Raw genomic sequence first — 16,152 nt, 5'->3', positions numbered from 1 at the left:
TACTAAATTGCTTTGTAATGGACGAAACGAGCAGCAAATGAAGAATTCTCATGATTCAAGACCTGATATAGTCGAAGGCCTTAACCAAATACACATCGGCTAATACAAAAGTTAAAAATCATACGGTTAACATATAAGAAATTTGTTGTTGTTTTTTTTGAAGTTTTTCAATTTAACCTGAAATTTTATTTCAATAATTAAAGGCTCCTACAAAAGGTGGCGCTTGAAATGATTATAAAGTCACTTTTAAATAATATAATGAATGCACGCGATAAAACTGAGTCTGGTGGTCGTAATGATACATCTTTGTTGGTGGTAAACATGTTTTAAGTTATTAAATTTCATTAATTTCAAGAGATATGAATTTTTAATGACATATTAAACATTTCCTTCAAGATTTATCATATTTTTAAATGAAATATATTAATGTATGTGTGTAAGTATTAAGGTCCATATCTAAATACTTCTAAATTAATTGTAATTATATTATATTGACGCATATCGTTAAAATATGGCTGATTCTACAGGAAAAGTAACAATTCAGGTGAAAAACGAACACCTTGCAACAAACCTAAAGGCCGGCTTTGTAAACGCTTTATCAACTGCTGTGCGTTCATCGTTGATGGAGGAAGCATCGTGCAAAGCAGTAGAGATTGCATGCCTTATTAGTGGACAAACATCGATAAGCGCAAAAATGAAATTGTTTTATCAAAGACCTTCAAGGTTAGGCTCTAATGTTTCTGTTATATCAAGAATTGTTGATATTGATAAAGATGGTATTCATTTTGAAATTGAAGCATCGGACGAAAAAGGGATTGTGGGAACAGCAAAACATACAAGGGTGTTTGTTGATAAAGATGATTTCGAAAAGCGTTGCTACGAAACTGCAAGACTCGCTCGCCAAATTTAGGTATTGTTTAGATTTGGTTCTTTGTCTTTATAAATCACGTTTTGCTAAAAACATTTATTGAGTTTATTACCTTAATGACGACTATTGTGTGGACGATATCGATCGTTTTGGTCAGGAGCAATACTTCGCTTTGTAAAGTTATTCTCTTTAGCTTTTGATGGGATTCCATAAATTTCGAAATATATTTTTGAATAACTAAAAATTAGTCTAATTCTTTAATAATGCTTTTAATATAATAATGTGAAGAATGTCAATTAATATTATAGAAAACAAAGAGAAGAAAAAATACTTCAGCTCATAAAAAGTATTAAATTTTGTGACTGTGCGTTGTCGTGTAAATGAATTAGAAATTGAAAATGTATTCGATTTTGTAAATGAATGTGTTGAAATTGGTGAACACGCACCACAGCATATTCATTATTCACTGGAAATGTCCAAATATTGTTAAATATGTAATAACTGATGACAATATACGGTTCTGAATTGCCAAAATTATAAAAGGTTACGTCATTCGGTGTCGCTGGCTTCTTTTAGTTATGTTCCAAGTGTTAATATTGTTAAATTATAACAATTAGAAAACGCTGAATCTCAATGTTTTGAACCGAATTCGGAAGTGTAGCATTTATTAGTGATGGACAAAATGAAAATGCTGAATTACGAATTGTTGTAACATTTCCTCCAAAATATGAGTATGATAAAAATACTGAATTTCCGATATGATTTACAGTGTTACAAAAATGAATATATGTAACTGATTTTGCAAATGAATTCATATGAATTAACTATTAAAAGTGTAAAATTACAATCATCGAAAAATATTTGAAAAGAATTCATGAAAAATAGAGCAACAGCAACAGCATTTTTGGCTTTGTTTCCTTTGATTTTCAACCTAAGCCCTGAACTAAAATCGATTTTTTTCCGAAGAAACTATTTGATATAAACCGCTGTTAGATAATTGTAAACAATCGAATTTGGATGATTCAAAATATTTTGAAAAAAATAAAAATTCCCAATGTAATTATAATATTAATATTTATAATTATTGTTATATTTAAAAAATTGATAATTAACTAATAACCAATGATACCAAAAGGGAGTACTTAAATTTAAATTTCTATTACAAACTATAAATCATTTATCAATGAAAAGTGTCTGCTTTAATATAATCACATTTTTACCTCAAAACAATATTAATATATATAAACAAATTGTTAATCGATTAACATTTCAAATATTATCATTTCTCATTACGAATCATTTCATATTTTTTTATATTACGATATATCAAATAAAAAATATATTTTATTTTACATCAAATTATAGCCAATTGTCTTCATCTTCTTGAACAATATCTTCAACTAAAGTATTTACGTCCTCCATTTGTTTTGTACTTGATGTAGTTGTATCCTTAAATTGTAATTTCGATGTCGATTTTACTTTTTTGTTATTACTTTTTATTAAGAATATAACAATTCCAACAATTATTAACACAAATGCAATTGATCCGCAAATAATTCCAATCAATGCATTAGTTGTAAGTCCATTTGTTTGTAAAATGTTCGTGTGAAACATTGTAATGAAATTTGAATAATAATTATAATATGTCGAATACATAATAACTGTGTAATCATAATAAATAAATTCTGTTTCAACATAAGAAAATGTTGAATTAAATATGGACAATGAAAGTGATCTTGTTTTCGTTTCAGAATAAGTAAATGAATTTGTAATTGTCAATGTATATGTTAATGTATATGAAAATGAAAATGTTAAATCACTTTGATATGATCCAGTGAATGTATTACTTCGACTGAATGTGTGTGATGAAGAAAATGAAATTGTTGCAATCGGGCTGCAGTTTCCTTCTGCGTTGTCTTTGTCAACATCTAAATTTCCAAATTTACTTCCTACATATGTTGGATATGTGATAACACTTGTTGTAACATTATAAAATGCACCTTCTCCAATATTTGGTTCTGTATCTCCATAATAATAAATGCATTCAAGTGAATTACAATTACCAAATGCTGATTCTCCAATTTCTCTTATTCCAGACCCAAGTGTTAATATTCTTAAATTAGAACATAATGAAAATGCTGAACTTCCAATTTTTGTGACTGAATTTGGAATTGTAATGCTTTTGATGGATGAACACAATGAAAATGCTGAACCACCAATCGTTGTAACATTTCCGCCAAATATTATCCTTTCTAAATTAGAACATGACAAAAACACATAACCACCAATATCTGATATAGAATTACCAAAATTAACTGAAATAACTAATGGCCATCCTGAAAATACATCACCTGGAATCGAATAAATTCCTTCACTAATGTTTACAAATTTCGTGACGTTTTTATATTGATCAATTTGTTCAAAATCATTTAAATTTGTTATTATTAATGTTGAGTTATTATCATATAATATTTGAAATGAATTTATGAAAAATATAACAAAAATTAAAATATTTTTTTGTTTTTTCTTTTCGCATGTTTTCAATTTGTTCATTAAAAGTTTAATTTCAAAAAATAATAAAAATCCCAAAATAAAAATGTTATGCATCAGAACTTGAATAACTTGAATGAATTTGAACATTTTCTTTATGAAAATATTATTCATTGAAAATGCTAAGTGTTCTTTTAATGTAAAATGATTAAGTACAAAAGAAAAGAATTTGAAATAATGTTTAACATATGAAATTGGTAATTCTAATGAAGGGAAATGCCAATGATATTTTCCTGCACTGATATTGAATGTATAGGTTTCATTATCTTTTAGAATAATAAAATTTGTTACTTTAATGGATATATTCGCTTTTTCATGGGATGAGGATGTAAAGTATATGTCCTCTTTGGATTTCGAAGTAAGGCAAGTGTAATGTTTGAAAGTTTGAGAAATGAATAATTGATCATCAAAAATCTTTAAACCTGAATTTTGTGGAGAGATTTGTAACGAGCAAAAGAAATGCACGGGGAAAGCCAAGAAGAAATAACACATTCGTGAGAAAACTTGAGAAACTTATTGATAAATCAGTCAAAAACGATACAGAGAGCTTCAACCGCTTCGCCTTTTGATTATTTCATTGGTTAAACTTTTGCTGATGCATGTTTTATGATTTTTGCGATCGGAAGATGTTCACAAAGCTGAAACTCAATGTTTTCTAATAAAAAGTGACAGATAGTTCCATAATTAAATTGTATTAAAATCCTGTCAAAAAATAAAAGAAAGAAGAAGACATCGTCCGCAACCAAGAAAACACGATGAATTAAAACATACAAAAAGTTAATTTCAATACAATTAACAAATCATTGAATTTTGAATGCAGCCAACAACGGTTTGATTTTAAACCTGTTGAAAAATTGATTTTAACCAATATTGATCGTTCGAAACCATAGCACTTTTGAAAAAGTGTAAAATGATTTCAAATAATATGGCATTTCTTATTTCCTTTGAATTATTTCGTCAATGATTCGCCTCAGGCGAGAAATTGAGAGAAACCATCAAAAAACATGATTGTACAGTTATTGAATAATTGGACTTCGAACTGAAATTTTTTCTGTAAAGTAAAGAAAATTGGGTTTTATTCACCAAAAAAACCAAATAAGAAATTTCAGTTTAAACTCACACGCTACGGTCAACTTCCGAAAATTCCAATGCCCCTTGAAAATCCAGAAGAAAATTGTGTCAGCACAAGAATATGCACAGAAAACAAAAAAACATTAAATATTTTGTGTTATGTAGCAGTTGCAACCATTTTGATAATACACTTTAGGGAGAAATTTCATTTTGAATTAGTTCGTTCTTAATACAGCAAATCTACATTGTGTATTTTTTATATAAAAATATATTAAACATATATTGAAGAACAAATGATTTTATTTTGAAATAGAATTGGAACCTTGATTTTATTTTGGCATTTTTACGAAGTCACTAGAAATCTTCAACTGTAGGTAATTATCATATTCAAAATTACTTACATTTTTTACTCCGACATTGATATAAAATGAATTTTAAAATCATGATTCCATGGAACATTAATTATGTAATTGAGTTCAAACAAATGCTGTTCTAAACTTTTTATAGATGGATAAAGTTTTAGTACAACGAATAATTTTGAAAATTTAATATTAGGAATAAACGATATCTATACTTTATTCAAACATTACATCCATTGATCATCATCTTCTTTTGCCATTTCTCCTATTGTTTGTATCATTTCATATTGCTGTTCTTTTTCTAAATTGGAACTTAACGAATCACTAAACTTTCCATTAAGTTCCGAATCTGATTTATCTTTTTTACTAATTCTAAATAACCAAACCATAACACCAATGATGATTAACACTAAAGCTATAGATCCACATATAATCCCAATAAGAGATACACTGTTTAAAACAGGTTCATCACTAATACGATATAAAGATTGAAATACAAATGTATAATAATCTGAATAAAAACTAATGATTGTAGTCATGTGAATAATTGAATATTCATAAAATATTAATGTCGAATCGGATAAATACTGAGTGCGGATAATTTGGGTAAATGAACTTATGTCAGACGAATATATTGTGAGAATAAACGAAAAACTGAGTGACGCACCAAATGGAAATGAAGAAGTGAAAGAATTGGACTCTGAAAATGAATTAGAATTTGTAAATGAATTCGACTTCGTATATGTATTTGATTCAGAAAATGTGTTGGACTGTGTAAACGTGTTTGACTCTGAAAATGAATTTGATTGAGTAAATGTATTCGACTGTGAATATGTATTCGATTGGGAAAATGTATTCGTGGAGAAATTTAGTCGAACTGTAGTAATATTTCCTGTGATATTTTTATTATCTGTTTAAGCAACATGAAGATACATTTGATCCACAACATCATTAGTTGTAAATTTAATAGTATTATCATAAGTTATATTTGTTAAATCATGTAACTCACAATTAGCATTAGCGCTATATGTATAATTATAATAAGCGATTCCTTTTGTAACATTAACAACAACTTCTGACTCATTGATGCTTTGGCCTGTACTATTATATGCAACAACTTTAAATGTATATTGTGTACCAACATTTGCTTCAATTGTTATTAAATAATTTGCTTGATCTATTACTATGTCATTAATTTCTGGTTGCTATGTGTCAGGCAAATTAAGATAATGATCTTCAAACTCAGTTTCATTAGTTCTTTGCTTAAGATAAAATATAGTGTTGGCAAGGATTTTTCGTTCAAAAGATGTTGCCGAACCAGTGTGACCTGTTTGAACCATTGCTGTGTTTCCAAATGTGATAAGATAGAAATTATCTGTTTCATTGCACTTGGTTGTATCATATTCGGGGGTACTAGCAAATGAAAACCAAATATCACCATGAGCTTTATGATGCGAAGTGTGAGAAAAATTATTTGATTCATCTTCTTCTTCCCTATTAATGAGGTTCCATGGGTACATTAATAGTAATCCTTGCTTGTGAACTTCTATTTTGTCAGACTGTATGTAATTGAAATAATCTTTATCATGTTCTTTAACTGTAATATTGAACAACTTTCGAATAGCAACGATACCTTCGGCATTACCTTTATCATCTTCAAAACCAGAGGTGATCGAATCATGTCCAGTAATAAAGCCATATCCTTTTTTAATGTAATCACTGATAACTCCTTCTGCTGTTTCTGTTTTGATTGAGTAGCAGTCACTATAATCCCAAAATCCAAAAGCAGTTACATCAAAATGGTACAACCATGTTTGATTGGAGTTTTCCAACTCTTTTTCAAAATCATCTATAGATTTGAGTGTTACATCAATAATTTGTTCACCATTAGAATCAGCACCACAAGCATCGTAATTATCGTTTTCAATATAGCCACCTTCCATCCAAACTTTTAAAGAAGCTGATTTGGGATAATTTGATATAGAACCAGACGTAAAGCTCATATATACTTCTTCATTTGTTAAAAAAGGATAGCATTCATCAATGTTAATCAAAGCTGTACCAGTGATACTATATGATGGATAAATATTCAAAACATTTATAGTAGTTCCCCATTTGTGCGTGCTAACTGGTTCCCAGCCGCTTTTCGTTTCCAAAAATATTTTATAAGAATCAGTTTGATTTTTTTCTTGATCATTAATTGTCCAATTGAGATAAACTCCACCAGCCCCATTTGCATATGTTGTATTGTATTTTGCATTCAGTATTAGTTCTTCGGAAAATATGAAGAAATAGAAGAACCTGAGATGTTCTATCAGAACTTATACTAAGGATATATAAGGAAGGCAAAATCAACATTTTATTTGTACATTCAAATTAGTTCAATTTAGCAATATTTAATCATTTTTTGGATTTTTATTGACTTGTCCTGTTAATGATTTAACATTTTATTTAAGTAGTTCTTCATAATGCTTTAATATTTCATGTGATTTCTTCATGAATTTATCATATTTTTCTTTTTTATGTAAATTGACTTAGACTAAAAATAACAAATAAAAATAATGAATTCATAAATTAGAATATTAATTAATTCTGTATCAGTATTGATTTATATCAAACAATAGTACTAAAAAAGTGTTTCCTATTCTTTGTTAACCCCAAATTTGAAAAAAATTTCCCAACGATAGAATCGAATGAATGAAAAATCATCGGATTTATATTCAAAAACTGAAGATCTGTTTGGGAAACCTTTCTGCATCACTTTACATTAAATAAATTTTATCAACAAAAATTTCTAATGCATGAAAAATAGTATTATTTTAACATCATTCCACTCTTGATAAAATGCAAAAATTTTATGATATCATTTCGATGCAAATTAATTTCATATATTAATTTTTATGTGCGCATTTAAAGTGTGTTATTTTTATCTTTAGAATAAACAAACTAATTTTAAACTAAATTGTGCGAACTCTCAAATTGGGGTGAAGTGTTGGACAGTTTTGTGATGTCATGTTTGTATACTTTATTTTTCGAGAACGTTTGTCAAAATCCAGGTTCGGATGGCGCTTCCACAAGAAATCAATAAAATCATATGGCGTTACATGAACGAAAATGGCTTTCAACATTCGGCCTTTATTTTTAAGAAAGAATCTATGTTAGATAGTTTTGATTCTACAGATTCACAGATTCCATCAAATACTCTTATAACTTTACTTCAAAAAGCGCTTTTATTTAACAGACTTGAAAAAATCATTAAAGAAGCTAAATCAAATCCCGAACATCCATTACATAAATCTATCAATGAAATCGAAGAAATGTTTGCAGATGATGCGCATATCTTTTCATCAAATTATAATCCACATATCCGTTCATTTTTAAAACTAGATGCCTCAAATTCATTAATTCTTCACGGTCACAAAAAGATAGTTTATGCTTGTGATTGGTCTTCAGATGGCAAAAGTCTTGCTTCTGGAAGTGAAGATGGTTCTATTATTATCTGGTATCTAGGAGATGGTAAATACACAGGAAATCAAATCATTCAAACATCAAATCAGAATCCAGAAGAACATGGAATCTCTTCCATTGATTGGAGTTCCAACAGCGATTTATTTGCAGCTGGTTCTTTTGATTATTTTGTACGTATATATAAAGGTAGCGGAACATTAATTGGCGAATTTCGCGAACATACAAAAAGCGTTTTTAATATAAAATTTAATCCAGCAGGCACATATTTAGTTTCCTGGAGTGCAGATAAAACAACTGTTCTATGGAATGTTAATACATTATCAGTTGAACATGTTTTTAATTCAGAAGAAGCAATTTTAGATATTGCGTGGAAAGATAACACAACATTTGCAGCAGGTTCAGGCGATAGAACAGTTGGAATTTGCTCGGTAAAAGGAGACCATTTTTTATTAGGAGGACATACAAATCATGTTAGTGTTGTAGCATGGAATTGTGATTCTTCTTTACTTGCATCTGGAAGTGAAGATAATACGATACGAATTTGGGTCACCCCACAATTTACAACAATAACCGTTTTGCAATACCATCAAAGTGGTATTACTTGTTTGAAATGGTCACCTGTTTACAGTAATTTGGTTATATCATCGTCACATGACGGATTTGTTTATATGTGTGATGCTATATCTGGAGAATTGATTAGAGAAATTTATCATCATTTAGGAAATGTGATTTCTTTGTCAATGACTTCAAATGGAAAATTCTTGGTTTCTGGTGGAAATAGTGGGCTTATTGTTGTTTCCGATCTAGAAACGGGAAATTTGGTCGCTTCTTTCCAAGGGTCAAGTCCTCTTTTTGATATAAAATGGGACCCATCTGGAAATTATGTTGCTGCTTGTTTTGAAGATTCGAATGTTGCAGTTATTCCTTTAATGTCTTATTTACAATAAAATCTTTATGAAATACACCTTTGAATGCTTTACAATTGAGTCTATCGTCTTTTAGCCGTTTAATCTTAACGTTGAAATGGAAGAGGGAAATAGCGATATCACTTTTTTTACTTCGACAATAAATCAACTTCTCCAAAACAATGATATTAATCTCAACGATGTTTCCCTTATTCGATTTATAAAGATGTTTTCTCGAATAATTGAAGACGATCTTGAAAATCAAGATTACAAAAAAGCTAGTTGGATTTTATGTGAAAAGATAACAAACAAATTTCAAACATATATAACAAACCCAGATGTTATTAATGAAATTTATTCTTCTTTTTTAGTATTTTCATTTGTTCATAAGAAATTACCTATTACACCAAAAACAACTATGCTCTTTAAGTACATAATGGAAGAAACCGAAAATCAAGACATAAAAGCTAATGCTCTTAAACTTTTTTCTCATTTAATAAATTTACCAGACTTTTTATTTGATTATGTTCTTGATCCATGTATTGTTGAACTAGTTACAACAGTATTCATAGATGAAAAATATCAAGCATATATTGAAATGTTTAATAATTCATTTGATCTTATTCAATTCAAAAACAATTCTAATCTTCAACATGCATCGGAAATAGTAACCAATATTCATGACTTTATAAAACAAAAAGTATTAAACAAACAACCACTTCTTAATGTCTTAAATTTTTTCTCCATTTTCATTCAAAAGTTTTCATTTTATTGTCCAATTATGAATAATCTTCTTAAAGTCAATGGAATTTTTACTATTTTCCAATCTATTTCAACAGATACTGATGATTTTAAAATAATCTTTATAAGGCTTATGAAGAGTCATGACTATAAAGAATCATGTTTACCAAATCAACCTGTTTCCCAATTCATCTCTCTTCAGCTTAATAATTCATATTCTTCCAAATCCGTTTATAATTTCATGTTTTCGGTTTTAATTGAATTGGTAAACGACGATACGATCAACATCAAAAAGATGAACCGTTATTTCCATTTTGTTGATATTTTTTCATATACACATTTTAGGATAGATGGCTTTAAGCCGATGTTAATACAATTATTTTCAGGATTAGTTAATTGTAATTTTGAATCCGTTACAACCATTTTTTTGAAATTATTAAATTTTTTAAAGCCTGAATTTGAATTACTTGATCCAATCTTACAAAAGATGCTTACAGACAATTTAATATCAACAGATGAAGAATCCATAAATTCATTAATTAACTTTTATTTAGCTGATTTAACATCTGAAGAATTAGGAACAATTTTAAGCAAATTTATCTCATTTCAAAACCTTTTAATATTTATTTATACAAAAAGTATTGATCAAAAGCCTATTTTAATATCGAAATTAATGTCAACATCGAAATATATAATACCAATAGATTTATTTATAAAACTTATTACTAATATGTTAACTATAAATCCAGAAGAAGCACAATTCATAATGTTTTTTAAGAAGTTACCCGAAGCTTATTCACGAGAATTATTTGCATCTGTTATGTCTTTAGTTGTAGGTAATTCTTTTATGATATCATTGATTATAAAAATTAATGGACTTTTATTACTTGAGCCATTATTTGGAAATCCTGAATTTACTGATCAAGATTTAACAAATTTTGTTATATTTTTAGCAACGAATGGATTTAAAAAGAAGTTAAATGAAATGTTATTAAAGTTAAATATAGAACATCCTTTATTCCATATGAGTAATCAATTATATTTACAAATGTTTAATGGTAATAATAAAAAAGAACCATTTACATTACCAGCATTAATACCATTCTTAAATCAACCTATAGATACTCGATCTCAATTCGATTATGTAAATATTGGTAAATATGCAATACCAATGTATCAAAAGATTAATAATACACAAATTAATTTATCAAAAATAGCAAATAGATATTTAACTTTAGAAACTGCTTCTTCAATGTTAAAAAATCCTGAAAACATTTCCGAATTCGTTGATGTTAATTCTGATCATTTCCCTTTATATGAATTCTTTCCAAATAAACAATTTTCTTATATCGAAATTAATATTCCATATTATTCGATATATTTTTGGTTTAAATCATCTTCGAATTTTATAAAACCTTTAAATATGTTTCAAGCAGGTTCAATATTAATTGAAATAGAGAATGAAACTTTAACAATAAAATACAAAAAAATACAAAAAGTTATTCAAAACTTTAAAGTTAATCAATGGCATTTAATATTTGTTACAACAAATCCGATAAATTATCATGGAGAAACATTAAATATATTAATTGATGATCAAAAATTTCATATATCAAATGAAATCAAAATTTCAACAACAATATTTGGTGTTAAAGATGAGTTTGTTGATTCTCCATGGTTTTTATCATCAAATATCCAATGTTTTATGGAACAAGTTAAAACTCCAAATAAAATAATTGATGATATCATTAAAAATGGTCCTGGTAATATAGGAAAATTTAAAAATTGTATTTTATTAGGTTCACATTTAAAAGAATTTCAAATTGGTAAAAATACTACATTAGTACCTTATCAAGGATTTTTATACTTTTTAAAAATACCAATTTTTTTATCAAGATTTTTTAAATTAATATCTAAAACTAATGATTCTAACACATTATATAAATTAATAAATATATCATTAAACTTTTTGAAAATTAATAACTTTAAAGTCCCGAATTTTTGGGATTATTTCATATATACAATAAAGATATTAAGTTCTAATTTAAATACACAACATTTCACTTTAATTATTGATTTCATATTCCAAAATTTACCAGAAGATGAAATAATAAAACGAATATATTCATTAACACTTGATGTTGAATTATGGATGAAAATTTTACCTGATTCTGTTAAAACAATTTTATTTTTAATTACAAAGAACTTAAAGACAAAAGAATTAGCTAACAAATATTTCATAAGGAAAACATGTTTATTTTATTTAGTATTAATATCAACTGTTTATCCTAAGACATATCCAGTTGAAGAATTTTTTGAATTTATGATAAATATATTCTTTAAATATAAAATGGAAGATAAAATTAAATTTGTTTTATTATATGTATTCTCAATAAAATCACAGAATGAATCTATGAATTATTTTACTTCATTACAACGAACTTTATTATTAAAATCAATTGAAAAACATCGATCATTACTTGAGACTAATTATTTTAGTCAAGAATTAATTGATCATATATTATCATATGGTACATCTGATGAAATATTTATATTATTCCAAATTTTGTTTGACTTAAAATCAGCTTTTCCTAATTTCGAATATGATATACCATTACAAATAGATCGAGTTATTGATCAAAAATCAATTTGGATTGGTCTATTTTCATTATTAACAATGAATAATAAATCAAATAGTTTCGATGATAATGAAATTTCATTATTAAACTTGTTTTCTAATTCAAGAATTTCATATGAAAAAGCTTTAGTACCAACAATTTCATTAGTTTTATGTGGTTCGATTATATTATCGTATAGTTATTCTACTAAACAAGAAAAAGATTTAATTCCATTTTTAGAAAAATTTGTTATCGATGGATTTAATATTCTTTCGTCATTATTTAAGTCAATTCCAATAAAAACAATTCCTTCAAATGATATAATTAATCCGATAGTCATTTATTGTCCATTTATATTATCGATTGATCAAATCGAAATCCCAACGAATTTAGAAGATAATATAAATATTGAAGAGAAAGATATTATATATAATCGTTTTTGTCAAATATTAATTAATGATTTTAATATTGATAATAAATTATATTCATTAACAACAAATTTTAATGATCAAAACTTTTTAGAGACCAAATCAATAAATGAAATAATTAAACAAATTAATAATTGTATCATTAAATGTAATGTAAAATTAAATCAAAATAATGAAATAACTATTGAAGATAAAATTATCTTGTTATGTAAAATGAATTATCATCAATTTATGCTTTCTTTCATCACAAGTAATATTAATCAACAATTAAATCATTTAGTTAATATGTTAAATTCCATTTTATTTTTTTCGCCTTTTCAATACGAAGAAATTCCTTTTCAATTGATGATGAAAATTTTACCAGATTTATTAGAATCTCTTACATTATACTTAAAGGATATTAAACCTGAATCGATTTCTTGTGTTTTATGTATTATATCAAAAGTTTTAAGTGTTTCAAATCACTTTAAACAGAATTTAATTTCTACTTTGTTTGATTTCATCGAAAAAGTTTTATCGAAATTTAATCAAAAAATTGTTATTAGATCAATACGTGTATTATTTGGAATATTATTCCAATTCGTTAACATTAATTCGTTATCAACACTTGGAAGATCAATTAATATTTTGGGCGATCAACAATTAAATCGTAAAAAGAAATTTTCTTTGTTTTTGTTTATATTATTATATCCTCATATTACTTCATTCTCTCCAAATGCTTCTTATTTATTCGGGTTATTATATAATGAATATTTCTCCCAAAAATCGTTTGCTATGTTCTTTGTGAAAGAAATTAAACATCCTCAAGCTCAAATCGTTTATGATGTGATTTCTCAATTCGTCAAAAACGGTCAAGAACAATTCTTTTCAAATACAATTGACATAGACGATGAGTTTGTAAACTATTTAAATACGCTTATCGTTCCGCTATATCATAATTTCACATCAAAATTCCAAAATATTATTAACTTTAATGTTGATAGTTATTATAATGATTTTGTTATTTATTTACAATATTCAATACCTTATGTTAAGCAAACTATAATTAAAAAGTTAATTAATTATCATGAAAAAGAAATTAAAGAAATTATACAATTTATGTTTGATTTTACAATTACAGCTTCAATTAGAGTATGTGAAAGTCTTGCTTCTAATGTATGGATTTCTGAGTTATCTTGTGTCCTCTCTGATTATAATGTATATTCAATAGAACAAGAAAGAAGATTGGCAGGTTTATCTCAGCCGATGTATCCTTCTCGAATTTTACAACCGAATTTAATTGAAAAAATGCCGATGAACGACGATAGGACAAAATTGGCAACTTTACTTCCATATGAGAAAATCAAAACTAAAACACCACTTTTACCATTAATAGACTTTGTAAATCCTTCTTATTATAATTCAATAATCTCTACATCTAAAACGATACCATTATATACATTTATAAATTTCCATCAAAAACAAAGTATCTTTAAGAAAGCATTTAATACCAAATTTTCACGATATTCACAAGTGTTTGAATGTGTTTTATTTATATTTAATACCAAAATCTGTATATTATTGTTAGCCACATATAATGAAACAGAACATCATTTAATATTAAATGATTATGAACCTACCAAAGAATTTGATGACTTTCTTAAATCGCTTTTCCTTAAAGAATATGGAAAATATTCATTCTTTTGTGGACATCCAATACTTAAATATAACACTAATGAAATCCTTCATAGTTCTATACATGAAAACATGCTTCATTTAATCATACAACATACAGCTGAGTTTTCCCTTTTAGATTTACCTAAAGATGCATTTGCATTCTTTAAGAACAAGAAGCCAATTGATTATTCGCCTAAAACAAAGTTCTTGTTCGATGATTTAAACCTACAAAACTTCCTTCAAGAATGGTTAAATGGCGAAATATCTTCATATGATTTCTTATTAAAACTTAATTATATCGATGGAAGATATTCGTCGAACTTAATCGATGATGAAAATGGTATTATATTCCCTTCGTTGTACACCGAAACTTTGTTAAACTTCGAAAAGATTTATCCTTTTAATATTTGTAATGAAGAATTTGTTCTTTCTTTTACTTTCGCTCATTTCACAATACCTGAGGTATTTAAAGGGAATGAGGCTTATCAAGCAATCATAGAAAACAGAGATGAAATCACTAAAACAAATATAAACTTAAACAGATGGATATCAAACACATTCAAAAACTTGTTGACAGGTAAGAAAATACCGTTAAATCAACCATTCAAAAAGCAGATTTCTAAGGTTTATAAAACCGAAAATTGCTCAACGTTCATTTGCCAATTCAAATCACAGATTTTGCCAAAATCAACGGTTTTACGTATTCAAATTGGAGGGGTGCCCCTGATCCTCGAGGATTCTTCGTTTTTGTCTGCTGTTTCAATCAATTCTTCAATGAATGGTAATTATTTGGTTATAGATCATGACTTTGGAGTGTCGTCTGTGTATAGAGTTTTGTATAAGAAGAAAAAGAAACCATTTGATATAATGTTCTTGAATTACTTTGTAGCTAATACAAAACCATCAAGTGCTATTGATGAAACGGATTATTTGTGTGCTACGTCATTTGAGAAAAAAGTTGTGTTATGGGATTTCATAAGATCAGTTATAATTAAAGTTATAGAATTCGATGAAATAATAAATGGCTGTGCGTTCGATGAGGATAATGGATATTTGTGGTGTTGGAGTGAAAATACTTTGTTTTTGTGTTCTGTGAATGGTACTGTATTTTTGAAGACAAACCCACAATGTGGAATTGACAGAGCTTATGGCGCTTCAGATAAGGCAATCATGATAGTCGGAAAGGACGAAAAGGAATTTGAAGTCTTTTATGGACAATCTTCAAATTCTTTGGTGACGAAACAAAATTCATAATATAAAAATATTTTTATTTTTGATGTAAAATTCATGTTTTATAAACCAGTTGTCGCTAAAAATTTGAGTGCGCTTAAATTGATATTTGTCACATTTGAACCGACATGAATAATTTCTATATATAAAATTTGATAATATTTGAATTTCAAATTCGCTTCTATCATCACTTATCGTTGCCTTTATCGTTCGATATAAACCATGCAAAAGTCGATTTTTGTCACTTTCATGAAAGAA

The 16,152-nt window shown here is 27.1% G+C and overlaps 4 protein-coding genes across 4 annotated transcripts; 3 read left to right on the top strand and 1 right to left on the bottom strand.

The window, feature by feature from the left end:
* Nucleotides 1–511: 511 nt before the first annotated feature.
* GO595_009013 (dihydrolipoamide acyltransferase) lies at nt 512–910 on the top strand (the record flags this gene model as incomplete). The annotated part of the gene is made up of 1 exon (XM_067922652.1): nt 512–910. The coding sequence occupies one exon, from the start codon at nt 512–514 to the stop codon at nt 908–910; it is 399 nt and encodes a 132-aa protein (XP_067770798.1).
* Nucleotides 911–6,053: 5,143 nt separating this feature from the next.
* On the bottom strand, nt 6,054–6,791 carry GO595_009012 (bacterial Ig-like domain protein; the record flags this gene model as incomplete). The annotated part of the gene is made up of 1 exon (XM_067922651.1): nt 6,054–6,791. The coding sequence occupies one exon, from the start codon at nt 6,789–6,791 to the stop codon at nt 6,054–6,056; it is 738 nt and encodes a 245-aa protein (XP_067770797.1).
* Nucleotides 6,792–7,910: 1,119 nt separating this feature from the next.
* On the top strand, nt 7,911–9,263 carry GO595_009011 (F-box-like/WD repeat-containing protein TBL1XR1; the record flags this gene model as incomplete). Its single annotated transcript, XM_067922650.1, has 1 exon — nt 7,911–9,263. The coding sequence occupies one exon, from the start codon at nt 7,911–7,913 to the stop codon at nt 9,261–9,263; it is 1,353 nt and encodes a 450-aa protein (XP_067770796.1).
* A 5,491-nt stretch (nt 9,264–14,754) lies between these two features.
* GO595_009010 (Beige/BEACH domain containing protein) lies at nt 14,755–15,918 on the top strand (the record flags this gene model as incomplete). The annotated part of the gene is made up of 1 exon (XM_067922649.1): nt 14,755–15,918. The coding sequence occupies one exon, from the start codon at nt 14,755–14,757 to the stop codon at nt 15,916–15,918; it is 1,164 nt and encodes a 387-aa protein (XP_067770795.1).
* Nucleotides 15,919–16,152: the final 234 nt, after the last annotated feature.

The sequence above is a fragment of the Histomonas meleagridis genome (genome assembly GCF_020186115.1).
Source record: "Histomonas meleagridis strain 2922-C6/04-10x chromosome Unknown contig_82, whole genome shotgun sequence".
Taxonomy (NCBI): domain Eukaryota; phylum Parabasalia; order Tritrichomonadida; family Dientamoebidae; genus Histomonas; species Histomonas meleagridis.
The sequence above is the reverse complement of the archived record's forward strand: the minus strand, read 5'-3'. Positions and strand labels throughout refer to the sequence as shown.